Here is a 27,356-nt window from a genome sequence, read left to right as displayed (position 1 = left end):
TCATGTAGTTTATTTTGTCAACGGTGAGCCTGTGATATTCTGCACACTGGGGAGTAGATCTATGACGTGAGCTCGTAATTAAACAAAGCCCATGACTGCTCCAAGTGCCGTTTACTGAAGTTTCTCTGCCTTAGAGTCTGAGATGAAGATCGACTGTGACCCTAGCTGGCAGCCGTTCCAGTCCAACTGCTACCGCTTGATCGGTGAAAAGAAGAGTTGGCCAGATGCCAAAAAGGCTTGCTTGCGGAATGAGGGGGACCTGGTGAGCATCCACACGCTCCCGGAACTGGAGTTTGTTACCAAGCAAATCAAGCAGGGTAAGCAAGAGTTGAGTCAAATATGTGGTTTGTGTGTATAAGGAAATGCGTGGGAAATCGCTAATAATTTGTTTTTTTAAAAAAGTAGAGGTTGAGTCGGACGTAAATACTTGAGCAGTGCACTTGTGGGTCCATCCCTTTTAGGGTGGATGTGTACAGGATAGATGAACCAAACCCAGAAACAACTGATTCTGCCTGTTTCCAGAAGCTGTTAGCTGTGCAGAGTGCTGATTGGCTGGAACTTGTAACAATCACAAACCCAACTCCCTCCCACTTTCCCATCCATCTGTTCAGAATGTGGAATAGCTAAGTCCTTGTGGCAATCACAAAAATACTCGCCCCTCCCCACAAGTGTTAAAATTAAGGAATTGTATTTATTCATTTATTTGTAAGGCACTGAATAAATGTTTAAATAGATGAATATTCTAGTTGCTTGGGGGAAAAGATTTCAAAAGCAGGAGGCGAGCGGGCAAAATCCACACTGGAGCTGAGCCAAGTACAGGAGTGCAGCTTGGGGGAAGCCGCAGCAGGGAAACCTTCACTCACTCCTGTATGTCTCTTGGCTCTAAGTTCCTAGTCCTCATGGAAGAGAGACTGAAGACATTCTGATAAATGCTTCCAAGCCAGAGTAGAGCAACTGGGGAAGATTCAGGGATGCCTTGTGTAGGTATTAGGCATGTTCCTGGCAGATGAATGGGACAGGATTATTCATTTTGTAGAAATCCACCCCTTCTACTTCTTTTGGCAGATGTCGAAGAACTCTGGATTGGCCTGAATGATCTCAGACTACAGATGAACTTTGAATGGTCAGATGGCACGCCAGTGCAGTTCACGTTCTGGCACCGCTTTGAGCCCAACAATTTTCGGAACAGCTTGGAGGACTGTGTGACTATTTGGGGACCAGTATGTATAGAGCCGGAGGGACACCCGTCATGGAAGGGGCATGCAATTTTGAGTATACAGGGCAGATTCCTCTCGGTCGTGCAGGAGTAGGGGGCTGCACGCACATATAAACACACGCATCACAGTGACCCCGTTACAGATCGTGCTTTCCTATTAAATAACTGGCAGCTTGCTGTTTCGTAATGACCACCCACACCTGCTGTTTGAACTGTCTCGGTCTGCCTCAGCTCTGGGTTATTGGGGCGGGTGGGTGTAATTTGTTTTACAGAAAAGGGTGCTGACAAGAAGAGGGGAGTAGTGCAGCCAAGATGCAGAAGCATGCCCAGGCGTATAGCGAGAGTGCCAGCATAGCATAAGGCCGAGAGATGGGAAAAGCACAAGAGGGCTGATAGCAGAGGGGCTAGTCAAGGACGGAGAGAGGGGCAAGCATGGGGAGAAGGCAGTCAAGGCCAGAGCGTTAATGGACGCTTGGGTGTGGCTGGGCCCAGTAAAGACGTTTTGCATCCAGTCGATGCAGCAGGAAGGAAGGGCCAGCAAGCTATCCTATTTGTGGTTTGCATGTCTTGAAAACCCGCCCTCCCCCCACCGACTGTGAAACCACCCTCCCTTGAGCCGGAACTTTTCTGCCTCTGTCCAGGAGGGGAGATGGAATGACAGCCCTTGCAACCAGACATTGCCTTCTGTCTGTAAGAAGCGGGGTCGCGTGAGTCAAGGGAGAGAAGAGGAGGACCATGGCTGCACAAAGGTAAAGAGAACCCATCCTTCCACACCTGCAAGCCAATGGGAGGGGGTGAAGAGGGTGGGTGTTGTGTGTCAAAGTTTGCCTCCTGAGGAAGAGGCCTCTTCAAATCCATGTAGGAGCAGCCCTGGGAAGGAGAAGGGTGGCGCGTGGCCTCTCCTACTCAGCTTGTTAAGATGACTGATGTAGGACAGACTAATCTGGGCTGCTGGGGTGTGATTCTGTTTGAAAGGACAGGTGCTACTAAACTACTGGGGGGCTTCAGTGGGGAATGCTATCAGGCGGGAGTTTGCAAGTGGGAGAGAACGGCTACAGAGGCCCCTCTTGCCGCAGGAATGCTTGTAGGGCTACTTATAGGGAAAGGGCACTTACGTATATGGGGTGTGAATATGAATGCACATATGATATGGATGTTTATATAGGGGTAGCCTAGCAGTACAGCACAGGCACAGGGAGAAAGGCACTTCTGCATTGGTAACTCATGTGAAATGGCTGAACGGTCCTTAGGCATGCCACACGTGGGTAAGGGGCCTAGATCCAGTCAGTGGGAGCTGCATGGATATCCCTAGCTTCCTGCTGTACCAGTGTTTCGCAGGCTGGATTCAGCGGAAGCTGAATCGCCACGACCGTTTGTGTGCCCATCGATGGCAACCACATCGTTCTCATTCCCTGGTCCTGGAAGCTCGGGGTTGTCCTGCAGACGCACGTCACCCCGAGACTTGCAGATGTTGTGCAGGATGCATCAGTGAGCATCAGTGCACTTTTAAGCGGCCAAGTGCAGGCTCAACGGGGACTCTAGCAGGGCTGTTGTAGTAGTTAAAGTCTTTCTGCTTGGCTGGCCTCAGAGCCCGGGACTGGGACATCAGCCACAGTTGAGGTGCAAAAGTTGAAACCCCTGCATCAACATCCATAAATCTCCACTTTGTGTCCACAAGTGCCTGGAGCACTATGCTGTAAAAGCATGTGCAGTTGTAGAACTGTTCCCCCCTTCCTGGCAGAGCGAAAATGAGGACATGCATGGAATCCAGGGGCCCTGTCGCACAAGGGAACCCCAGTTCACAGGACCCCCTACGTGTTGTTTCTCTCATATCCCCCACCCCTGCCCCTTTATGACATTCAGCACTCGCACCATCTCTCTCTCGAGATTTTGCAGGCAGTAAATTCCCCCACTCTGAAGGTTGTGCTGAGAGGTGGGTACCCAGTGTTGGAAGCCCATTTGTACAGGGTCAGCCCTGCACCTTTTCAACTGATACTGATTTTCACATTCCTGTGTCTGGATACTGGATTATGTGGTCAATTTCTGATGCTGTGATTTCAAAAGTTGCCCAGGCCATGTGGAAAGTGACACGGAATCTAGCTTCGTCCCAAGCATCGACCTCCAGCATTGACGTCCAAACCGCTCCAGTGCACAGCAGTGTGCCATGACAGACAACGCATCTGTCTGTGGTAAGCTGTTCTGCCACAGCGGGAGTGATCACGGCATCGTGGTCTGCGTCCACAGAAGCAAACATTTGAAGCCTTTGCAGACTGCGGAAGCTTCCTGGGCCCGGCCGGCATGGGTTTCGGCCATAGCCCTGTGCCTCCCCCTCACCTCCACCCGCAACGTACAGGTGCAGCGGAGCCAATAGAGAATCAGTTGCAGCGCAATGGCGCTGCAAGAGCTCGGGCTGGCCATTGCGCTGATCAGTAAGGGCTCTTAGAGCAATTTTCATCGCGGTAGCAGTTACTGCTGCTTCTGTCATAACTCACTTCAAAGGTTGTCCCAGAGTAGAAGGCAGGGGAGTGAGCAGCCAGGCGTCACAACGGTTTAGCTGCAGAGGAAGGAGGCGTTGAAGAAGAGGAATGGGGAGGAGGCAGAAGTGTGGGAAACCAGCGCTTGGAACTGACTTAGGCCTTTGCTAGACCTACCTGAAAGTCCGGTCGGGAGGAGGGGCGAGCCCATGGCACAAGTAGTGTGGGCTGTCACCCCAGTCTATCAGTCAGACGCGACGGGCTAAAGGCAAACCCCGTCGTGTCTGCCATTTTTTTTCATTTTTAAAGGGCTGGGTGCGCAGGAGCGCACGAGCGACAAAGGTGAGGTGTTTTTTTTAAAAAAAGGTTTCCCTGCTCCCCCCTGCCGCGATCTCCCCTCCCTGGCTGCGATCTCCCCTCCCCAGCCGCGATCTCTTCCCCTGCCCCGTGCGCAGCTTCTCCCGGCTACGCGCAAGTAAGCTGCGTAGCCGGGAAAAGTCGCGGAATGGGCTAGACCTTCCGCAGTCCTGGGCTCAGCCCGGGACTGCGGAAATACCAGGCTACAAGTGGAGCTCATTACCCCGGGGCAAGGGAGGGTTGACCCCTGCCTAAACCCAGGATCCCCTGTGCGTCATCTGGATGCACAGGGGCGATCCTGGGTATCAGCCCAGGCTAACCCCTTGTCTAGCAAAGCCCTTAGTGTGCTCAACAGGGGACGGCTGGCAGCTGCTTCAGCTGGAGGCGTGTCTGAATTGGTTATGGAGACACCCTGGGCAGAGCAGAAGGGATACTCATAGCATCCCCGTTACTATTTAAAGTTAGGTAGCGGGGAGGCTACTGGGGACGGATAACCACAAGCTCCAGCCTGCACAGCAAGCAGCAGGTCTTGGTTAATAGACCAACTTCGATGTTTGCTTTGCTGCAGATACCTGTGGAGCAGTTCGTACCGCTTCTCAAAAAGGGGCACTGCGGGGGATGGTGCTTCATAAGTCAGATTTGGGAGGAGGGAGACAGCGAGCAAAGAGGAAGAGGAAGACAGAGATTGAATAAACAAATACATTTTTTTAGAAAAGGAGCTTGAGGTTTGCGATAACACCCCCCCACACACACACACACACAACATACATCATATCCCACTGAAAACACAGCAGGTTGTCAGGCAGCTTTGCACCGAGGGTGATAGATTCATGGTCGCTGGTAGCTGATCCTAATCTTTAAGAGAGCTCTTACAGGTGTTTGTGGTTCCAGAATTGAAAGTGAACCATCCCATACACCCCCTTCAACCCCACTCAAGCCAAGGAATACCCAGCGCAGCAAGGCAACACGGCTGCATTCTGACACTGAGCACCTTCCCCTTTTCCATACTGCCTTCCTGTGTCTGTGGGTGCCGGCAACTGCTACAGAGGCCTCTTAGAGCCGCTGGTTCTGCTTCCTCCACTCTACCAGCAGCACTGGGGGGTGGGTGGGTGTTCAGTTGCCTCTAGGCCATGGTGTGGTGCCACCCGTGGATCCACTATAGGGCGCACTGGGAAGAGTAGCTGGCGGGGGTGCATGTTCTGGCTGGCCCTGGCCTGGAGGTTGAGGCAGTTGGTGGCACAGGAGCAGGAGGGTTAGGGAGGGGGAGAAACTGCTTCAGGATGTGGGCCGTCTGGATCTCGCACTTGTTGGCCTTGCGCAGTTTGATCCGTCAATGCCTGATCAAGACCAGGTCCGAGGCTGCCATGCTTTCACATACACACTTACCTGAGGCATGGATGCTGTTAGCTATGGCTCTAGTTGGCCAGATCACCACTAGACATTCATTGGCCCTTCTTCTACCTTCCTGCTCGTTCGTTTCCCTGAAAAGTTTACATATGCGCTCCCCTGCTGCTTCAGTGGCACTGACCAAGTCCCGTGTGAGCGGAACCCCCTTGGTTTTATGGGTGTTGTGGAGATGCGCCACCCTTTGCACTTTGGTTAGGCGCAGCTCTTCCCCAGCTCCTGTCAGCTCAGCGGCCGCCAGTCTTGGTGGTTCTGTGGGTTGCTCTTCTCCAGCTGCATCCCTGCCTCCCACCTCCTTCTGGGACTAGCCAGCGCCAGACAGGTAGCTTGGCTCTGGGAACAGATGTACCAACTCCATGTGCTCCCTAGTTCACCTGAGATAGTTTTGAAAGCAGAGACCCCTGAAGTTCACTTCCCAGATCTTCTGGAAGATCTCCGGTACCAGTGAGAGGCCGGTCTAGATGAACAATAGTGTGACATGCTCACAGCTGCTCCTTCTCCGCAGACAGGCGCCTGGTGGCACAGGTGGGGGAGCCCTACTGCCTCGAGGGCAGATATCCATATTTTCCGCATGGAGGTCCAGCACTGACTGCATTTCCCTTGGGAAAATACGCTGCCAGGCCAATTTACCAATTGCACTACCAAAGTCCTTTGTTTTAGGTGGAGCACCTGGGCTCATGCTGTTGTGCTGTTGTAGGCCCGGTTCCCTTTCTTGCAGCAGAAGGAAAATATGTTGTCAAAGAATATGTTGAAGAACTTGTCCCAGAAATTTATTTATTAATTTATTTATTTATTACATTTATATACCACTCCATAGCCGAAGCTCCCTGGGCAGTTTACAAAAGTTAAAAACAGTAAACATTAAAAATATACAAAACTTAAAAAACCATCAAAAACATAAAAACAACAGTATAAAAACAACAGTATCCATTTAAAAACAACACTTCTTGGGTCCATTAAAAAACAAACTTAGTGTTGTTAAATGCTGTTAAATGCCTGGGAGAAGAGAAAAGTTTTGACCTGGTGCCTGAAAGTTAAAAGTGTTGGTGCCAGGTGAGACTCATCGGGGAGATCATTCCACAGTTGGGGGGCCACCACCGAAAAGGCCCGCTCCCTTGTTGCCATCCTCCAAGCTTCCTTTGGAGAAGGCACTTGGAGGACAACCTTAGATGTTGAGCGCAGTGTACGGGTAGGTTCATAGAATCATACAATAGCAGAGTTGGAAGGGGCCTACAAGGCCATCGAGTCCAATCCCCTGCTCAATGCAGGAATCCACCCTAAGGCATCCCTGACAGATGGTTGTCCAGCTGCCTCTTGAATGCAGGATGTCGGGAGAGGCGTTCCATCAGGTATCGTGGTGGGGGGCAGGCTTCTGGGGCAGCAGAGATGGGCTTGCAGGGGATAATGTATGTTCCACACAGAACAATTGTTGTGGTGGCCGAGGTTCTGGGGGTCATGAAATAGTTGCAGATGGGGCCCATGTCAATTGCCCATGCAGGATAGGGCTCAGGACATTTGATGTGCCTGGTGCCAGGCAGGAGGAATCACAGGTTGGAGACTGGCAGCTCTTCATGGGCCAGTACCTGACTCTCTGGGGGCGGGCCAAGCGAATACCACTCTCGGCGGTGTAACCGGGAGTCACACCCCTCTAGTCCAGCAGGATTGTTGCGAGCTTGTCATAGAATGCCTGCACATTTGTTGTGAGTTGTAATTTCTTCAACCCATATAGCTTTTCTTTCCACTGCACGGGTGTGTGTGTGAAAGTTGCCTTGCAGTAACATTTGCTTGGAGAACCAGGGGAAAAGAGAAATGGGCCTGCTGCTCAGGTGATGGAGCGAGGCCATCCGGGGGAGGCTGGACGAGGGCTCCAGTGTGTAGGCAAGCAAGGGTGGCAAGAGCTCACCAAAAAGGGGGTGATGTTAGTATCAGCCCCGTTCCGTTGATGACAGCATGTTAATGGATTGGAGAATATGACGTTTCAAAACAATGCGTAAGTAACGTCATTTAAAAAATTAGGGGATTCTTCTCCAAAGGAATCTTTTGAAAACCTTGTGGGGGGGAGGGGGGAGGAAGGGTGCCTTGAGGACACAACCAAAGTTGGCAGGATTTATTTATTTTATTTATTTATTGCATTTATATACCGCCTCATAGCTGAAGCTCTCTGGGCGGTTTACAAAAGTTAAAAACAGTAAACATTAAAAACAAATATACAATGTTTAAAAACATAAAAAGCATAAAAACAAAAGTTTCCTTATAAAAACAGCTATTCTGGGGTCCGTTAAAAACAAACAAACTCAGCATATGTTGTTCAATGCCTGGGAGAAGAGAAAGGTCTTAACCTGGCACCGAAAAGATAACAATGTTGGCGCCAGGCGAGCCTCGTCGGGGAGATCATTCCATAATTGGGGGGCCACCACTGAAAAGGCCCTCTCTCTTGTTGCCATCCTCTGAGCTTCCCTCGGAGTAGGCACTTGGAGGAGGGCCTTAGATGTAGAGTGCAGTGGGCGGGTAGGTTCATGTCGGGAGAGGCGTTCCGTCAGGTATTGTGGTCCCAAGCCGTGTAAGGCTTTCTAACAAGCTTCTTCAAGGTTGCTGTGTAGATTTCACCCAGGTGGGATTAGAAAAAGCTATTTTGCTGACTAGCGGAGTGTCAAAAGAATGTGGCTGAGGAGACTGCTGAGGAAGGAGGGAGGGTGCAGGATGCCACAGCAAGGCAGAGTTTGGCAACTAAGATTGTTCAGCAGGAGAGGAGTGGGTCAGTTCACACTAAGCCATAGTGGGTTGTGGTGTGTGCCACCAGCCATTTTGAATATTCAATCCATGGCAGGTGATCACCATGGCTCATCTTGTCTTGCAAACCCAGCAAAAGTGGCTTATATGAGGGTTGAAAACCCCCTCAAGGGTTAAAACCCACAGGCTGTTTTAGGAGTATATGAGGGTCGTTGAGTCCTCACATAAGCCAACCTCACCAGGTTTGCACATGATAAGCCATGGTGCCCGCCCGCCCAAGCTGGAATTGTGCCAACAGTGTGATGTGGCTGCAAGAAAGGTAAATGCTATTTTGGGCTGCATTAATAGAAGTATAGCTTCCAAATCACGTGAGGTACTGGTTCCTCTCTATTCGGCCCTGGTTAGGCCTCATCTAGAGTATTGCATCCAGTTCTGTGCTCCACAATTCAAGAAGGACGCAGACAAGCTGGAGCGTGTTCAGAGGAGGGCAACCAGGATGATCAGGGGTCTGGAAACAAAGCCCTATGAGGAGAGACTGAAAGAACTGGGCATGTTTAGCCTGGAGAAGAGAAGATTGAGGGGAGACATGATAGCATTCTTCAAATACTTAAAACGGTTGTCACACAGAGGAGGGCCAGGATCTCTTCTCGATCCTCCCAGAGTGCAGGACATGGAATAACGGGCTCAAGTTAAAGGAAGCCAGATTCCGGATGGACATCAGGAAAAACTTCCTGACTGTTAGAGCAGTACGACAATGGAATCAGTTGCCTGGTGAGGTTGTGGGCTCTCCCACACTAGAGGCCTTCAAGAGGCAGCTGGACAACCATCTGTCAGGGATGCTTTAGGGTGGATTCCTGCATTGAGCAGGGGGTTGGACTCGATGGCCTTGTAGCCCCTTCCAACTCTGCTATTCTATGATTCTATGAAAGAATGGGCAGCACACAACACAATGCGTCGTGGCTTAAATAAGCCATACTGGCGTGCAGTTATTGGACAAACCTGATCAGTGTGTCTAAATTTCAGAAAGGTTCTGGACTTCAAATTAATTATAATAAATCAGTACTGCTGTACATGAATGTGCCCCAAGCAAAGCAGCAGAAAATTCAGGACCAGTTTAAGGTCAATCTGTAGCATTCTTGCATGAGATACCTAGGTATTGTTATCCCAAAAGACATCTGCCAATTGGCTAACTATAATCCAGCAAATAGAGGCATCAAGCAGAAGTTACATAAATAGGAATACCTGAAATTGTCACTATTCAGCAGGATAGCCTCATTTTAAATGATGCCTCCTGCCCAAATTTTATTTTTATTCCAAATGATCCCTGTACTGCCCTCTGATGGCAAGATAAAGAAATGGCAAAGGGTGGCAGAGCTGTTCACTGACAATGGTAGAGGGAGTAGGTTGCCTAAGGGGGTGATGTACAGGCACCCGAAATGAAGGTAGATGGTCTGTTTCTAATCTGAAATTATACCTGGACTATTGCTTTTCTACTTGACATACTGCAAAGTATATGGGTTGGAAAACACTGAACTACTAGATGATCCACTGGGCCCCTTGTGATCAGATAGTTTTATGATGGCATTGATCTGTTGAAGAAAATGTCTCCCCTGCTGAGCTGTCCTACTAAACCTGTTTCCTGTTTCCTTCTTCCCCTGGGTTTGCAAGAGATAGTGCTTCCTTGTTCCCGCTCATTTATTTGCTTTCCTTTTGCTCTCCTCTCAGTCTGCAAACCTGCTGCCTCCTTTCGAAGGCCTCTTCGCTCTGTGGAGAACAGTGAAAACTGTGGTTGCCTTCAAAAGCAGCTTTTAGGATCTCAGAAGAGGTCCTCCCTCCATCTGCCTGGCCAATTTGAGCTGCCTTGGCATGAACAGCTCTTATTGTGCTCCCAGCTCCAGAGAGGTGCCAATATCAATAAGCCTGAGCTCTGAAATGAGGCCGTGATGGGATTTGCCTCTTTTTTGTCAAAGAGAGATTGGGTTTCCCCTTCTTAGAGCCTCTGATGAGGGGCCGGACATTGGCTGTGGGGAAGAGGCCTTATTGCCTTGATGTGGTTGTCCTCTTTTTAAATGCTGAGCTGCTTCATCTTGTGCTGTGAGTGACCTTGAAAACTAACGTAGTTAATAAGACCAAATCTACGACACTCATTGGGGCAAGGTCAGTTTTAATTGTGTTTTTACACATGGGGGGAAAGGCAGAGAGACTCTGGCCACAGCGAGACCTAAGGTTTATCCTGGGATCATCCCGGGTTCGCCCCTGCCTGAGCACTGGATCCCCTGTGTGCCACCTAGATGAACAGGTTTGACCCCTGGACGATCCAGGGATAAACCTGAGGTCTAGCTGTGGCCTTACAGTGCAATTCCTTGGGAATGAGGGCTTATTCCCAAGGAAGGGTGTACAGGGCAATAAATCCATGGCAGAATTGTTTTTTCAGCTCCATTCTAAGAACAACCCAAGGCCACAATCGTGGGGAAAAAACCCTCTCAGGCTATTTCCAGAAAGATGGATCCTAGAACCAAAGCATTGCTCTTCCACTGTAAGCTACAAGTGGAGTTGCAACTGACTTTCCACATTAGCAGGGATATTGCACATTTTCTGTGTGTACATCCTGCTGTGTTATCAGAACCAGACCTAGAGCTCCATCCTACGAGTGTTTTATTGCACGCTCGTTACTGGGCACTCACGGAGTTTGCTCAGGTCCCTCACATGACCTCGTCTGCCTCCCGCGCGCCTTCTGCCCCTTCTGGCCTTCCTTGCGTGACAAAAAGAACCTCGTTAAGTCCGATGTATTCTTGAACACGGAATTGCTGCTCTCTCCTGCTGTGTGCAGGAGAAGCGGCGCCGTTAGAGCTGCAGACTCAATGGGCCTCGAGCTGGTTGTCTACTAACTCTTTTGAAAGAGAACGTAACTGAGGAACAAAAACATGGGCGGAGAAGGGACGGTAGGGAGCGTGTTTCCTCCCCCTTCCCCTGTGATGGAGCTTCTAGCCTTAGGGCAAGACAGCAGGGCAACACACGTGGCCCTCACTGCTGTGCTACTGAATTCGATGGCAGTGGTTCAAAATGAAAACAAAATTTACATTAAAATGTTGCCTGTAGCACTCTGTTTGCAAGCTACAGGTGACCCTTTCTGCACTTTGTAGCAGCTACGGGTGGCCAAAAGGATCAAACTGAGTTGCAAACAAGGTGAATGCAACCTTTTGTAGTGCTATGGAGCAGCTTGCTGCTGAATTTTGTTAGCAAACCACTGGTAGTTTTTTTTTTAAAAAAATCTCCCCCCCCCCCCCCGTATGGAGGGGAGAGGGGTCTGGGGAGAGAATATGGCCCCTGGACCTCCCACAGTTGACCACCCCTTTGTTAGGGAGAGTGAAGCAGCTGCCTCAGGCGCCTGATTTGTCGTGTCATGAAAGGGCAACAAATTGTAGTTACTACTACAAGGTATTTGCTTTGTTTACTGTATTGTATTTTTTATGCCGAGGGAGCAGTGATCCTTAAAAAAAAACCCATCATTTATTTAAGCACAATTGCCCAATACTGTCCATGAAACGTCAAAACCAACAATGTTTAAGCTTTGCTTTGGGATGAAAGTGTAGTTTGGATTTATTTCATTAGAAAAAAACATTATTGAAATGGTGGTGACCAGAAAGATAGTAAGGATTCACTTTTTAAAAAATTTAGCCTGATAGCACTATAACACTCTTTCATTTAAGCATTGTGTCACTCATATTTTAATATTAAAAAATATATATTTAATATTAGCCTTTAATATTTAGCCTTCTCTGGCAGGCCTATCCAGATCAATGTAAAATCAAGAATTTTTAAGATGTATTGATTCCTGTTCTAATGTTGTTCCCTGCCTCGATCCAAAGGGAGAGGCGGGTAAGAAATAGATATATTATTATTAATAATATTTAAAACACATAGCTGGAAACTGGCTGATAAATGTACCCAGTTGAAAAGGCAATAGAGAATGTGTGCTGAGTAACAGCAGGTTTTCCATCGTGGTCTCTGTGCATCCACACATGGTGGGCTCTGTGCCTGCGCTGAGTCTGGTTTTGGGAAACTTCCATAGCTGAGGATGGTGTTTGGCGGGATCCCTCCCCCACCGTCTCACTGCGCATGCTTCGGGGGATATGATGTGTGTGTGTGTTATCGCAAACATCAAGCTCTTGTTCTAACACATGTATTTGTTTATTCAATCTCTTTGCTCGCTGTCTCCCTCCTCCCAAATCTGATTTATTAACCACCATCAATCACCCTTGTCCTCAGTTCTCTTTTGACTGCTGCTGGTGCTGCATGTTGGGAGCTTCACTCCAAGAGAATCTATTTTTCCCCCTCATTGCTGAGGTTTTTCCTTTCTCCTAATCTTTGCCTCTTTCTTCACTTTTCTCTCTTCATTAGCTGCAAAAAAATAAAAAATAAAAATTAATTAGTTAGCCTGTTCCTCACCTCCTTTATTCTACATCGCCATGTTCAGATCCTATCTGACAACACCGCTTGTCTGGTATCTCAACAAGCAAGGCGGCACGTATTCTGGATATCTACAACTGGGTGATCCCAAGGGGAATCACTCTGACCATCCTGCATATTGCAGGGAAAGAAAACCACCCAGCAGACACCCTCAGTCAGGTTTACCCCTCGACCCATGAGTGGGAGCTCTCGCCAGCGATACTTCAGTGCCTCTTCACATGTTGGGGAATGCCAACAATAGACCTCTTCGCCTCGCCAAACAATGTGTTTTGCTGGAGGTTCTGCTCGAGATTAAGCCACAGCAAATCGTCTCTTGGAGACACTCTTCTAATACCATGGACAGATGTTCTGTGCTACCTATTTCCTCCGTCCCTGATGCTAACTCGGGTCATCACTAAACCCAGGACAGATGCCTCAAATGCCATCCTTATAGCACTGTGGTGGCCACGACAGCCTTGGTTTGCCTCCCTTCATATTCTATTGAAAGGGGTGTTCCTCTGGCTCCCACCAGTACCAGACCTCATCTCCTTGGACCACAGTCTGATCCTCCACCCATATCTTCACACCCTGAAAGTAACAGTATGGAGAATGGACAACATGAATCCACCCAAGATCTCCCTGAGTGTAGTGGCTTTGCTTCCCCCCCCCCCCGGCTTTTCAGGCCTACACTACCTCTGTGGCACAAAGGGCTCTATTTAAAAAGTGCTCTGGTTGTGGCAATAAAGTGCCTTTATCTGATGGCCACTCCCTCTGCCTCCTTTGTTTGGGAGAATTTCATGTTGTCGAGTCTTGTGCCCATTGCATGAAACTCTCAAAACTGGTCCGCTGAAACCAATCAGATCCCCTCAAGGCGATCCTTTAGAAGAGGGCTCTAGAAGTGCTGGATAATCCTTGGTCAGACTGGGGACAGACCTTGCCCCAACCGGGCCCTGCTAGCCCTCCACTGTGCCAGACGGACCACCTGACTCTGGGGAGGTCACTTACAGTCTCTAAAGCAAGGAAATTATCCAAAAAAGTGCTGGATAATCCTTGGTCAGACTGGGGACAGACCTTGCCCCAACCGGGCCCTGCTAGCCCTCCACTGTGCCAGACGGACCACCTGACTCTGGGGAGGTCACTTACAGTCTCTAAAGCAAGGAAATTATCCAAAAACATGTCAATATCAGAAGACCGTAAAAATAAACCCAAGGATCCCTCTAAGAAATCAAAAGAGTCCGGACATGCTGAACTCCACCTTCCGACTCCACAGACTCCACTGCCAGTACAGCTGCACAGCCCTCCAGTACCAACAGCTCCTACAGTACCAGTCTCGGGTCCGGGCCCTTCGATACCACATTCATCAACCATTAGATGTCAGAGCCTGGAACGGCTGCAACTTTGGCAGAGCCGTCCTCTCCTTGATCCTGGAGTAGGTCTCCTATAGTGAACCTACCCACCTCCGTTAAGTGAGCTTGTTATTCACCCATAATGTGTGATGCACAGAAACCACGACGAAGAAATGCAGGTTGCTTACCTGTAACTGTAGGTCTTCGAGTGGTCATCATGGCATTCACACAACTCACCCACCGTCCCCTCTTCAGTATCGCTACATCATCTCGGTTGGCACCAAGTGAGGTATCTGCCTATTTTGATTCCCTCAGTTCTGAAGCCATTGGCAGTCTCACGGAACTGAGGACAAGGGTGGAAACCGCCAGAGCACGCGCAGTAGGACAGTGGGGGAGCCCACAATGTGTGAATGCACAGATGACCACTTGAAGAACTGCAGTTACAGATAAGCAACCTGCATTTCACATGTTTGATACATCACTGCACATGTTGAAAGCACACCCCTTTAAAACTTCCGAAGAATACCGCTAAGGTTGTCTATACCTGCAGAGATGGTGCGATGCTTTAGGATCGGCAATCCTTGACTTGTTATTGACCAATAGGGATGATTTAGTGGATAAAGTGGCAGTTACGGGAACTCTGGGGGAAAGTGACCACATCATACTTGAATTCTTGATTATGAAGGAGACAAAAGTTGAGCATAGCCATATACGTACTCTGGATTTTAGGAAAGCTGATTTTAATAAACTCAGAACTATGATAAGTAAGGTCCCATGGCAAATGAGCCTAATGAGAAAAGGAGTGCAGGATGGGTGGGAGTATTTAAAAAAGGAAATTTTAAAGGCACAGTTACAAACCATTCCAACAAGGAGAAAAGATAGAAGACAACAGAGGAAACCAATGTGGCTCCACAAAAAGCTTAGAGATGACCTGAAAACAAAAAGGGATACATATAGGAAGTGGAAGGAAGGCCAGGCTACAAAAGAAGAGTACAGACAAGTGGCGCAGAAGTGCCGAAATGGCGTCAGGAAGGCTAAAGCTGTGAATGAGCTGATATTAGCGAGGGATGCTAAAAGCAATAAAAAGGCTTTCTTCAGATACGTGAGTAGTAAAAGACAGAGGAAAGAAATGGTGGTTCAACTGCTTAATGAGGATGGCAAATTGATAACAGATGACAAAGAAAAGGCTGAAGTGCTCAATGCCTACTTTGCCTCAGTCTTCTCCCAAAAGCGGGTCTATAACCCCCCAGGAAAAAGTGAAGCAGAAGTTGAGGGTGCAGGATTACAGTTTGAGATTGATAAACAAATGGTCAAAGAACACCTAATTTCCTTGAATGAGTTCAAATCTCCAGGGCCCGATGAACTGCATCCTAGAGTAATGAAGGAGCTAGCAGAAGAACTCTCAGAACCTTTGTCTATTATCTTTGCAAAATCATGGAAGACGGGTGAGGTGCCGGACGACTGGAGGAGGACTAACGTTGTTCCTATCTTCAAAAAGGGCAAAAAGGAGGAACCTGGGAACTACAGACCAGTCAGTCTGACATCCATCCCTGGGAAAATTCTGGAGCAGAGTATAAAGAAGTCAATCTGTAAACACCTTGAAATCAATGTGGTGATCACTAGAAGCCAACATGGATTTGTCAAGAACAAGTCCTGTCAGACAAATTTGATCTCCTTTTTTGAATTGGTAACCTCCCTTGTGGACCGTGGGAATGCTGTGAACGTCATATATCTTGACTTCAGCAAAGCTTTTGACAAAGTACCACATGACATTCTGATTAACAAACTAGCTAAAAGTGGGCTAGATGGAACAACTATTCGGTGGATTCACAGTTGGCTACAGAATCGGACTCAAAGAGTACTTATCAATGGAACCTTCTCAAACTGGGGAGAGGCAACGAGTGGGGTACCGCAGGGCTCAGTCCTGGGCCCAGTGCTCTTCAACATTTTTATTAATGATTTGGACGAGGAGGTGCAGGGAACGCTGATCAAATTTGCAGATGACCCAAAATTGGGTGGGATAGCTAATACCCTGGAAGACAGAAACAAACTTCAAAGTGATCTTGATAGGCTGGAGTGCTGGGCTGAAAACAACAGGATGAAATTTAATAGGGATAAATGCCAAGTTCTACATTTAGGAAATAGAAACCAAAGGCACAGTTACAAGATGGGGGATACTTGGCTCAGCAATACTACAAACGAGAAGGATCTTGGAATTGTTGTAGATTGCAAGCTGAATATGAGCCAACAGTGCGATATGGCTGCAAGAAAGGCAAATGCTATTTTGGGCTGCATTAATAGAAATATAGCTTCCAAATCACGTGAGGTACTGGTTCCTCTCTATTCAGCCCTGGTTAGGCCTCATCTAGAGTATTGCGTCCAGTTCTGGGCTCCACAATTCAAGAAGGATGCAGACAAGCTGGAGCGTGTTCAGAGGAGGGCAACCAAGATGATCAGGGGTCTGGAAACAAAGCCCTATGAAGAGAGACTGAAGGAACTGGGCATGTTTAGCCTGGAGAAGAGAAGATTGAGGGCACTCTTCAAATACTTAAAAGGTTGTCACACAGAGGAGGGCCTGGATCTCTTCTCGATCCTCCCACAGTGCAGGACACAGAATGACGGGCTCAAGTTAAAGGAAGCCAGATTCCAGCTGGACATCGGGAAAAACTTCCTGACTGTTAGAGCAGTGTGACAATGGAATCAGTGACCTAGGGAGGTTGTGGGCTCTCCCACACTAGAGGCCTTCAAGAGGCAGCTGGACAACCACCTGTCAGGGATGCTTTCGGGTGGGTTCCTGCATTGAGCAGGGGGTTGGACTCGATGGCCTTGTAGGCCCCTTCCAACTCTGCTATTCTATGATTCTATGATTAAAAAAGAGTTGGACTTTCTGAGGTCTGAAAAAAGAAGGAAGAACTGAGTGGAGGACAACACTGAGGGAATGTGAGTGAGCCAAGCATGGCCACTCCACACAAAACATCTAGCGTGGAAGGGAGCTACGCTGCCATGTTCCCGCTGGTGCAGTATGTTCAGTGCTGTTGAATTGCCAGCATTGGATGCTGCCCCAGGTGTCCTTTTATTCCACACTGAAATGTGATATGTGTAATGTTAGAGACCAGATAGTGAATTTGTTACTCTTCTCTCAGTGATCCTTGTAATCTTCACTGTTTTCACAGTAGTTCTGTCATTTCTGTCACATTTTGTGCAGTAGTGTGTGCTTGATACGGTTATCTTTGGTTCTTCATGGTGGTTTCCCTCAACCGCTCACTCCACTTCTCTATTGTGACATCTTCCTTGTTATTTGTGTGTGTGCGTGTGTGTGTGCGTGTGTGTGCATGCATTGTACTTTTCTTTTTATTTTTTTACAGAAGGAGGACATTTGTGAAAGAAAACATGATGGATTCTAAAAAGAACCATTTACTATAATGGCTGTGGTGAAACTTTCTTGAAGTGTGTCCTGGTTTTCATCTGGTTGCTCTTATCATCACTTTATTTTCATGTTGTTGTTGTTGAGTTGTTTGAGTTAAACAATCTGATTATAGTGCCTCTGAGCCTTCCCCCCACCCCCGATGTACCAACGTCCTGCCTAGCAAACCTCTGTGGTAGTTTGGGGTAAACTTATTTGTTTCGTTTGATTGTACATGGTGCCAAATTTGGGTCTGAGGGGGTCCTGGGCAAGATGTCCTTCATGGGCCCAGGTCCCCCAGGTCCATGGACCTCCCTATGGAGGCTTACTGGACTGTGGTGGGCAATGGAGGACAAAGACAGAGGAGGAACACTGCCGCTTATCTCATTTCCCCTCTCTTTTCCTGGTACTACATTGTTGGCTGCTGCTGCTGCTGCTGCTGTTGTCTCCACTCGCAAGAGCATAGACGGTGCTCCCTGAGTTCCCTGGCCCCTGTTAAAAAGTCTTTATTTCTCAGCACTCAATGGAGCACCAGAAAAGAGAGGGAAATGATTGAAAGGCACTATGGAGGCCAGAATAGTGCATGTGACACCATGGCAGCAGCATTCAAAAGAGTTCCATTGAGTGCTCTTTTGAGCACTGGGAAGGGGGGAAATGCTGGTGTTGGTGAGCCCTGCTTGGGCCTCAGCATTTGCCTGAGTCTGCCTAGCGCTGATGCTGGCCCTAATAGCAAATCACATTTTGAAGGAGCTAGTTGGCTAATAAAACCAAATAGGTCAAACATAATAACCCACCAGCAAATTAGAATGAAACTATCAAAATAAAATTCATTGAATTTTTCTTACTCTTTCGACCCATCCTTCCATCCTTCCAAGGTTGGTAAAATGAGTACCCAGCTAGCTGGGGGAAAGGTAACCACGACTGGGGAAGGCAATGGCAAACCACCCCACTACAAAGTCTGCCAAGAAAACGTTGCGAAAGCAGGCGTCCCTCGAGGAGTCAGCAATGATGACTCAAGTGCTCGCACGAGAGGTTCCTTTCCTTTCCTTTCCTATAGTTTCAATATGTGATTATTTAATTGTTAATTCATGCATATCAGTTTCATGAGTTGTTTTTGTTTTTGTTTTTTACTGTTATGTCCTTGTCAGGGTTGGAAATGGCACAGTCCATCTTGCTATTGGCTGGGTGATGATCATGTGATATACAGTGATGCTCGGAAGATGTGCAAGGACCACAGGTCTACCCTGGTCACCATCACCAACAGGTGTGTGCTTTGTTATAAGACACGTAGAGGTCTTTTTGTAGCATAGACATTTTGTAAATAAACAGGGTTAGGGTGGCAAGGGTTTCTAGATATTCCACTGCAGATCCTTTAGAATGAAGGTGGGCCAGGCACTTGACCATTGTGGTTGTCTTTGGAAGGAGCAGGTGCTACCTGGATGCCAGAGATGGCGGCAAAATAGCAGGATGCCAGGTGAACACCAACCTCAGGAGGAAGGATGTGGTGTGGAAGCGACTGACTCATTCCTTTGTCTCCCTGGACAAGGTTTGAACAGGCCTATGTGAGCAGCCTAATTTACAGCTGGGAGGATGAATATTTCTGGACAGCGCTACAGGACATAAACGAAACAGGCTCCTTCCGTTGGCTGAGCGGGGATGAAGTCACGTACACCCACTGGAACCGCAACCAGCCTGGTAAAAACTCTGTGCGCACGCGTGTACACACCTAGGGTTTGTTTATCTTGTGTGTGTACATCCTGCTCTTCGAGCTAGAAAGAAAACCATCCCAAATATTATGCCGGTTTATGCCTTCCCCTTAAAATAAAAGGGAAAGAAAGTATTTTGCCTCCCCCCTGCTTGAACCCCATTTGCTCTCTTGTCCCTTCTTGTCACACCTGCTCTTTGCCTGCGGAATTCTGGACTGTGCAGGTGGCTCCTGCAAAGGGCCGGGCTGGGCGGGTGACCCTGTCCTCACAACAATGAGTTGGATAAGATGGCTTTTGCCTTTCCAACTTTCATATTGCAACGAAGTGTATGGCTCAGCAATACTATAAACGAGAAGGATCTTGGAATTGTTGTAGATCACAAGCTGAATAGGAGCCAACAGTGCGATATGGCTGCAAGGAAGGCAAATGCTATTTTGGGCTGCATTAATAGAAGTATAGCTTCCAAATCACGCAAGGTACTGGTTCCTCTCTATTTGGCCCTGGTTAGGCCTCATCTAGAGTATTGCGTCCAGTTCTGGGCTCCACACTTCAAGAAAGACGCAGACAAGCTGGAGCGTGTTCAGAGGAGGGCAACCAGGATGATCAGGGGTCTGGAAACAAAGCCCTATGAGGAGAGACTGAAAGAACTGGGCATGTTTAGCCTGGAGAAGAGAAGATTGAGGGGAGACATGATAGCACTCTTAAAATACTTAAAAGGTTGTCACACAGAGGAGGACCAGGATCTCTTTTCGATCCTCCCAGAGTGCAGAACACGGAATAACGGACTCAAGTTAAAGGAAGCCAGATTCCGGCTGGACATCAGGGAAAACTTCCTGACTGTTAGAGCAGTACGACAATGGAATCAGTGACCTAGGGAGGTTGTGGGCTCTCCCACACTAGAGGCCTTTAAGAGGCAGCTGGACAACCATCTGTCAGGGGTGCTTTAGGGTGGATTCCTGCATTGAGCAGGGGGTTGGACTCGATGGCCTTGTGGGCCCCTTCCAACTCTGCTATTCTCGTTCTATGATTTATAGACTAAATGTTTGTTAAGGCTGTTCATCCCAAATGTTCTCTTCATAGCTTTCCCTATGATAATACCCTTTTTATGATTAGCATAATGTCTTCGTCTATTCCTGCTATCATAAAAGTCATCTTATATTAGTCTGTTTTCTCAATGCACAGACTTATTTGATTCAGTTTTCCCTTACAGCCAAAGTCCAGAACCTCTGTTTCCATTTTTCGCTAATATGTTCATGATGTATGTTTGCTAGAATTTCTAACCTTGCTGCAGCACAAAAGATAAATTACATTTGTGTAGAATATTTTTTATTGCTTCCTTCAAATATTGAAATCAGTCCAAGGGCAGACGGAGTCATTGTTTTTATTTGTGCACTTGCTGGATTCACTCCTGGCAGCCGGCATGGAAACCATCATGCCCACGGCTACCTCTCCAAGGTGGGAAATTCAACCTCGGAAAGTGAGGAAAGGGGGCATTCTGGTGGGCGGGAAGGAGAGGAGACCAAAGAGGAGCCCCTTCCAACCCCTTTTCCTCCCCATCCAAAGCTGTCTTGTCAGACGGGCTGAAAAGCCCGTCTAGCAAAAATACTGGAGATCGGAGGACAGGGGGGGGTGAAGAACGCCTCTGTTGCTCCTCCCACATTACTGCCTTTGGCTTGGCAGGGTGTAGGAAACTTGGAAGCCTCCATGTTCAAGGAACTTCTGTGCAGCAAGGCCACAATAAATATAACTGTGTTTTTCTGTGCTTAGGTTTCGACGATGTATTGTTTTCAGAGTATTTTCTCTTGCTTTGTTGCAGGCAGATTTTACAAGCTCTATTGAGCAGATGATTCCCATTATTTCAGATCTACGTTATACCAATATCTTGTTCCCAGGTTAATTTTATCTCATTAGTATTCCAAGACGTTTCCACTGTTATCGTATTGGTATAGAATACCAGTCCCTTTACTTTTGTAGTTTTCAGTTCATAGAATCATAGAATAGCAGAGTTGGAAGGGGCCTACAAGGCCATCGAGTCCAAGCCCCTGCTCAATGCAGGAATCTACATTAAAGCATCCCTGACAGATGGCTGTAAACTTGCCTCTTGAAGGCCTCTAGTGTGGGAGAGCACACAACCTCCCTAGGCAATTGGTTCCATTGTCGTACTGCTCTAACAGTCAGGAAGTTTTTCCTGATGTCCAGCTGGAATCTGGCTTCTTTTAACTTGAGCCGGTTATTCTGCGTCCTGCACTCTGGGAGGATCGAGAAGGGATCCTGGCCCTCCTCTGTGTGACAACCGTTTTAAGTATTTGAAGAGTGCTATCAGGTCTCCCCTTAATCTTCTCCTCTCCAGGCTAAACATGCCCAGTTCTTTCAGTCTCTCCTCATAGGGCTTTGTTTCCAGACCCCTCATCATCCTGGTTGCCCTCATCTGAACCCCCTCCAGGTTGTCTGCATCCTTCTTGAAGTGTGGAGCCCAGAACTGGACGCAATACTCTAGATGAGGCCTAACCAGGGCCGAATAGAGAGGAACCAGTACCTCACGTGATTTGGAAGCTATACTTCTATTAATGCAGCCCAAAATAGCATTTGCCTTTCTTGCATCCATATCGCACTGTTGGCTCATATTCAGCTTGCGATCTACAACAATTCCAAGATCCTTCTCGTTTGTAGTATTGCTGAGCCAAGTATCCCCCATCTTGTAACTGTGCATTTGGTTTCTTTTTCCTAGATGTAGAACTTGGCATTTATCCCTATTAAATTTCATTCTGTGGTTTTCAGCCCAGCGCTATAGCCTATGAATATCACTTTGAAATTTGTTTCTGTCTTCCAGGGTATTAGCTATCCCACCCAATTTTGTGTCATCTACAAATTTGATAAGCGTTCCCTGCACCTCCTCATCCAAAACATGAATAAAAATGTTGAAGAGCACTGGGCCCAGGACTGAGCCCTGTGGTACCCCACTCGTTGCCTTCCCCCAGTTTGAGAAGATTCCGTTGAAGGTTCTCTTTGAGTCTGATTCTGCAGCCAACTGTGGATGCACCTAATAGTTGTTCCATCTAGCCCACTTTTAGCTAGTTTGCTAATCAGAATGTCATGTGGTACTTTGTCAAAAGCTTTGCTGAGTCGAGATATATTATGCCCACAGCATTCCCACAGTCCACACGGGAGTTTACCCGATCAAAAAATGAGATCAGTTGTGTTAGTGGATGTATAACCATTGCTTTAACTGTGGAAGTTGACATACAATTGAATTTGGATCCAGTACAGCACCATGTACATTGATGGTGCTATATAAATAAATAATAATAATAATAACAGTAGAACTTTCATTTGGGTGCCAGACCTAGAGCTATTCCTATATATAGATCTCTTAGGGCACAATCCTGTGGCCCTTAGACATTGCCTGAGGGGCCCATAGGATATTGGGGATTTTCATCTCCAAGGCAATACAGAGCTCAGAGGTGAAAATCCCCACTCCGATCTTTATCCACTCTGATCTCCTCTCAGCTCCGCAGTGGCTGTGTCAGGACCTCAGACAAGGACGGGGAGAGGGAAAAGGAGGTGGACGAGGGAGGGGAGGGAGGAGGAGAAGCCAGGATACACTGTATCCTGTGGCCTCCTCAACCGCAGGACAGAGAGGCAAAAATCGCTTCCCTTGCTCCTCCCGTCCTGCCAGCAGCAACCCATCAGAACATAGGAATCCCAGAAACCTCTGAGACTGGAGCTCCTGTCCAGCAGGGAGCAACCTGGTGAGGTTTCGCCCTTAATCTGAAAGTCTCCCATGGTCTGTATTATTTAAAAATTATTTTTACTGTAAAATAAAGGGTGAAACAAGACGGGAATTGCTGGTGATGGTAGCAGGGCTAATTTTTCGTGTCAGTTGCTCTGTGCTACTATTGTGGCACGGAGGAAAGGGTTTATGATTTCACTGGTATATTTACATTGCTAATTTAAAAGCTTAGTTCCCCGCCCTTTAGTTTATTCTGTCTTTTGGGATTTCCATATTGATCCATGTTTTTTCTTTGTCATTACATTTATTTATTTATTTATTTATTACATTTTTATACCGACCAATAGCCGAAGCTCTCTGGACAGTTCGCATAAGATAATCATTGTTGATAAGTTGATAAGCATTGAAATATCTTCAGATATTTGATACACCTAGTCCCCCATTTTTGTGGTCTATATACTATCTTTCGGCCATAGCTAGACCTAAGGATTATCCCTGGATCGTCCAGGGGTCAAACCTGTTCATCTAGGTGACACACAGGGGATCTAGTGCTCAGGCAGGGGTGAACCCTGGATGATCCCAGGATAAACCTTAGGTCTAGCTGTGGCCAAAGAGACAGATAGTATATAAAGTGGTTGTTTTAGGTCTTGCTTTTCTTTTACATTTGTGAATAAAATCCAATATTGATTTTTGCCACTTTAAAAGAAATTTCTCTGGCAAAAATGCTGTGGACAAACATTTGAAGATGGTGCCTCTGAACTAGAGGAAGTAAAGGGACAGATTGTGCAGCAGGAGGTGGAGATGGTGAAAGCAACTGAGCGGGTTGGAAATGTGGAACTACAAGTGGGGATTGTAGCCTGGAGGTGTCCTCTGGATGTGGTGGGAGTACCCACATGCGGTGATACCGTGGCGCATTCACTTGCAAGTGAAACAGTGGGTTTTAAAGGAAGGTTGTTTTACTGTAGAGAAAGGCCCATCTGTATTGACAAGGATACTCTGCATCCACTGAGCACAATGTGATGCATCTTCATACAACCTAAAGTCAGAATTTAGGAACATTCCTGCTGGATCCGGTCTGGATCCATCTAATCCAGCATCCTGTTCCCATAGTAGCCAATCAGATGCCCCCGGGAAGCTCACAAAGAGGATATGATGGCAACAGCAGGACACATGCTTTTTCTTGATGCAAGGAAGTTAAAAAAAAGTACTTCTAGCCATAGTAAACACGATTAATCGCTTTGCCAAGCCAGAGGGAAATCATGTCTTTGGCTTAAACACGTTCTCTGGTATATTTCCCCCTTCCCTCGAGTTTTATAGGCTATAACAGAGGTGGCTGCGTTGCCTTGGCCACTGGGAGTGCCGTGGGCCTATGGGAAGTGAAGAACTGCACCACTTCCAAGGCCAAATATATCTGCAGGCAGAATTTGGGAACTCCAGTGAACCCTGAGCTTCCCTCACCACATCCCACACCCAGCCTCACTGGCTCTTGTCCTTCCGGATGGAGCTCCAGCCCCAAACTGAGGCACTGCTACAAGGTAAGTATACATTCATTTTGCATCCACAAAGGTTGGGTGACCATATGGAAAGGAGGACAGGGCTCCTGTATCTTTAAAGCTGTATAGGAAAGGGAATTTCAGCAAGTGTAATAAATACATGTAGCACCTGAAAATTTTGTCTTCATCATAACAGTTAAAGCTGCAGGAGCCTCTTGACCAGATACAAAAGAGAGGAGGGCTCCTGTAGCTTTTAACTATTGTGAGGAAGAGGGAATTTCACCAGGTGCTGCATGTATACAAAGGACACCTGCTGAAAATCCCTTTTCTCTGCAACTGTTAAAGATACAGGAGCCCTGTCCTCCTTTTCATAGGGTCACCCTACACAAAGGGAGGGAGGCCAGCCAGCCTCATGGCTCTCACTCAGAACCCTCCATGGAAGGGGATTTTATTTTAACTCAAATTGATTTTTATTCAAAATTTGTGAAAACACTTTAATAATGCAACTTAGATTATGGTGGGTATGCATATTTGCGCATGCATGTGTGTAAGATAGACAGTCTCACACACGAACAAAGACATCCCTAATATGAGAAGCTTGAGTATCTTCTAGGGGCATTATGAGATCTATTTAAACCTCCTGTATTTGGGGACCAAAACAATATAAATACATAAATGGACCCCCCCCCCATTCTGTTTCATTTCAGGTACCATAGGAATTGTTCTGTGCTGTCACAAACCCCTGCCCCCCCCAATTCCATCTCTGTGTGTATATTTAATTTGAGGGTTTCAAAGTGAATGAGAGACAATTAAAGACTGTATGTTGCTGTCAATTAAAGGGAGTACTGTGAGAGTCTGAGGGCTTTCAAGATTGACACTTGGGTTATGATAAACCCCTCATACTCTCCTTGCTTGCATATCTGCAATAAATGCATTGCCCTTAATACAATTTTATATTTTATGTCAAATTCTAGTTATTCTCAAATGCTTCTCACTGTATTTTTAAAAAGGAGAAAAGAGGTGTCCATTTTAACAATATGGACAAAAACGGTTCTATTATTTATAGGTGGGGTTTTTTTTGTAAATATAACTAAATATTTGAAAATACATTTGGAGTACAATCCAATGAATAGGATTTTCCCTTTAATAGAATATGTGAGTTAAAAGATTGCATAAGAGTTACGTTTGCTTTTAATATGAGTACCTTTTTATAAAAATGAAACCAAAACCAATCGCCAACCACTATTTAAATGTCTTACAAAGAATAAAACCTGAACTTTGTATTATCCTGTCCCCTAGGAGGGGAAGTTGTGGCCTGCCAGATGGTGTTGGAATCCAAATCCCATCAGCTTGAGCCAGTGCTTTATAGTAATAGTCAATTGCCAGGGATTATGGGAGCTGTAGTCTAGCAACATCTGGAGGGCCCAAAGTTCCTATCCCTATCCTGTCCCCAAAACCAACCAAATCGTAAGTAATGTCTGGTGCTGGTTTTGAAAAGTTGTCAGGCTGTGTTTTAGGTGAGTCTCCAAGGGAAGGACATTCTTCTGGGACAGCCTTATTTTCACTTTGTAGGACCCCACCCTCATCTTTCCCCCAGTGAGGTCTTTGTGTGAAATCTTTCCCATCTGTGTGCTGCTCATAGTGGTCAGGTTCAATTCTCCTGGGGGTATTGGTGCTATACTGTGCATTTCTGGGATGGTGCACAGTGCCTTATAGTAATGGTTGTTAATGCTTGGAGTCTGTAGCCCCTGTGAGATGACTCCTTTCTCCCTGCTTCTTGGACAGGTGTTCAACTATGAGAAACTGCAGGAAAAGAAAAGTTGGATCAGTGCCCAGTTGTTCTGCCAGGAGCTGAAAGCACAGCTTTTGAGCCTAGGCAGTTTTGAGGAGGAACATTTTGTGGCCAATACCCTCAACAAGATTTTCGGGTGAGGAGCAAAAGATTCATGTTTCCAGGTGACACCTTTGCATGTATATCTATGTGCACTCATGCATACCTGGGTGCTCCTGGGTACGTAGGTGCACTTGCAAATGTGTCTCAGGTCATGTGCCTGCAAGAGGTAATGTCACGGCAATTACTTCGTTGGCTAGATGGTGCTCTGATCCTTTTTGAATTGGAGCCGGGAGCTGAAAGAAATAAGTTGAGCAGTCCTGGCTTCTTTAAAATCTGGAGAATAAAAATGTTATCTGGCAATTTTTAAAGGGGAAGGGAGTGGGGAAAGAATGAGAGGGCTTTGCTGTGACAAAAATACCTGTTGGCTTCAGAAGAAGCCTGTCTGTTTCCTGGGAGGTTATCACGTGTTCAGTTTTTGCTAAAAATAAAAGTAAACCCCACAAGTTGACTGGTTCATCAGTGGTCCCCTCTTTGATATTTTTTAAGTCAAGCCTTGTAAAATTCTCCTCAATGCTGGTATCTCCCTGTCCCTTCTGCAATAAACAATTCAAGCAACTGAGCCAAACCACTTGCAGCAGGGGCAGATAAAAATCCCTCCTGGACAATTTGATTAATGGGGTAAACTTCTCCTCAATCTCTCGTGTTCTACATGCCCTGAGCATAAAGCCAAACCATAGCCCTGCGGTAGAGCACATGCTTTATATGTACATGCTTTATATGTAGGCAGTCCTAGGTTCAATTCTGGCTGTCTCCAGAGAAAGGATCTCAGGGCTGGGAAAGGCCTCTCTCTGCTTGTGCCCTTGGACAGTAGAGGGAGCAGTTCTGGGCTAACAAGATCTATGTTCTGACTTAAAAACAAAAAAGAAGGGATGTCCAACAAGAACATTTGTTTTAACTGTTAGAGAAAGCAAGAAATAGAATTAAGTATTTTGTTAGGTAGAAATTGTACTACTATTATTCTTGAGTATCCTGTACCCTAGATCCTTGTGTATTATCAACCTCTGACTCTGCATAAATTTCAACCTACCCAGAGTCTTACTGAGGCCCAAATTCTCCTCACCAAATACCTTGACTCAAGTTGTGTCACTCATTTTCCTCTGGGCATGTGATAAACAACAACAAGGTCTTTGATGAGAGGCAGAGAGAAGAACAGG

At 46.9% G+C, this 27,356-nt stretch overlaps 1 protein-coding gene across 1 annotated transcript in view; it reads left to right on the top strand.

Annotated features, from left to right (window-relative positions):
* The window catches only part of MRC2 (mannose receptor C type 2), a 58,440-nt gene that overhangs the window by 8,227 nt on the left and 22,857 nt on the right, over positions 1-27,356 (top strand). The window contains exons 6-12 of the mRNA XM_063132120.1: positions 135-317; positions 1,066-1,220; positions 1,858-1,965; positions 18,528-18,643; positions 18,926-19,074; positions 24,133-24,350; positions 26,094-26,236. Of these exons, the coding sequence (XP_062988190.1) occupies positions 135-317; positions 1,066-1,220; positions 1,858-1,965; positions 18,528-18,643; positions 18,926-19,074; positions 24,133-24,350; positions 26,094-26,236 (1,072 nt within the window). The remainder of the gene's footprint in view (positions 1-134; positions 318-1,065; positions 1,221-1,857; positions 1,966-18,527; positions 18,644-18,925; positions 19,075-24,132; positions 24,351-26,093; positions 26,237-27,356) is intronic.

This window comes from Elgaria multicarinata, chromosome 1 (assembly GCF_023053635.1).
Source record: "Elgaria multicarinata webbii isolate HBS135686 ecotype San Diego chromosome 1, rElgMul1.1.pri, whole genome shotgun sequence".
NCBI lineage: Eukaryota > Metazoa > Chordata > Lepidosauria > Squamata > Anguidae > Elgaria > Elgaria multicarinata.
The sequence above is the reverse complement of the archived record's forward strand: the minus strand, read 5'-3'. Positions and strand labels throughout refer to the sequence as shown.